Source organism: Penaeus monodon, chromosome 31 (assembly GCF_015228065.2).
Source record: "Penaeus monodon isolate SGIC_2016 chromosome 31, NSTDA_Pmon_1, whole genome shotgun sequence".
In the NCBI taxonomy this organism is placed as follows: Eukaryota; Metazoa; Arthropoda; class Malacostraca; order Decapoda; family Penaeidae; genus Penaeus; species Penaeus monodon.
The window spans coordinates 21352135-21352352 of record NC_051416.1 but is presented as its reverse complement, the minus strand read 5'-3'; the positions used below and the strand labels follow the sequence as shown (position 1 = coordinate 21352352).

At 43.1% G+C, this 218-nt stretch overlaps 1 protein-coding gene across 1 annotated transcript in view; it reads left to right on the top strand.

Moving 5' to 3' along the window:
• LOC119593086 (4F2 cell-surface antigen heavy chain-like) overlaps nt 1-218 on the top strand; it is a 6011-nt gene that overhangs the window by 2865 nt on the left and 2928 nt on the right. Inside the window, exon 5 of the mRNA XM_037942010.1 lies at nt 16-177. Within this exon, the coding sequence (XP_037797938.1) occupies nt 16-177 (162 nt within the window). The remainder of the gene's footprint in view (nt 1-15; nt 178-218) is intronic.

Here is a 218-nt window from a genome sequence, read left to right as displayed (position 1 = left end):
TGATTGAACTTACAGGTTGCCAAGGAGAACAGCCTGAATGTGGTGACTGACTTCGTTCCATCACAAGTCAGCCCTGAGAACAACTGGTTCAAGAATGACAGCTACAAGGACTTCTTTATACCAAACTCTGGTGGGGAGTTCAACTTCAGCAATCCAAACCTGATTTCAGCTTTAACGGTAAGTAGAAAAACAAAATGCCGACTGCATTTTAGGTTGCT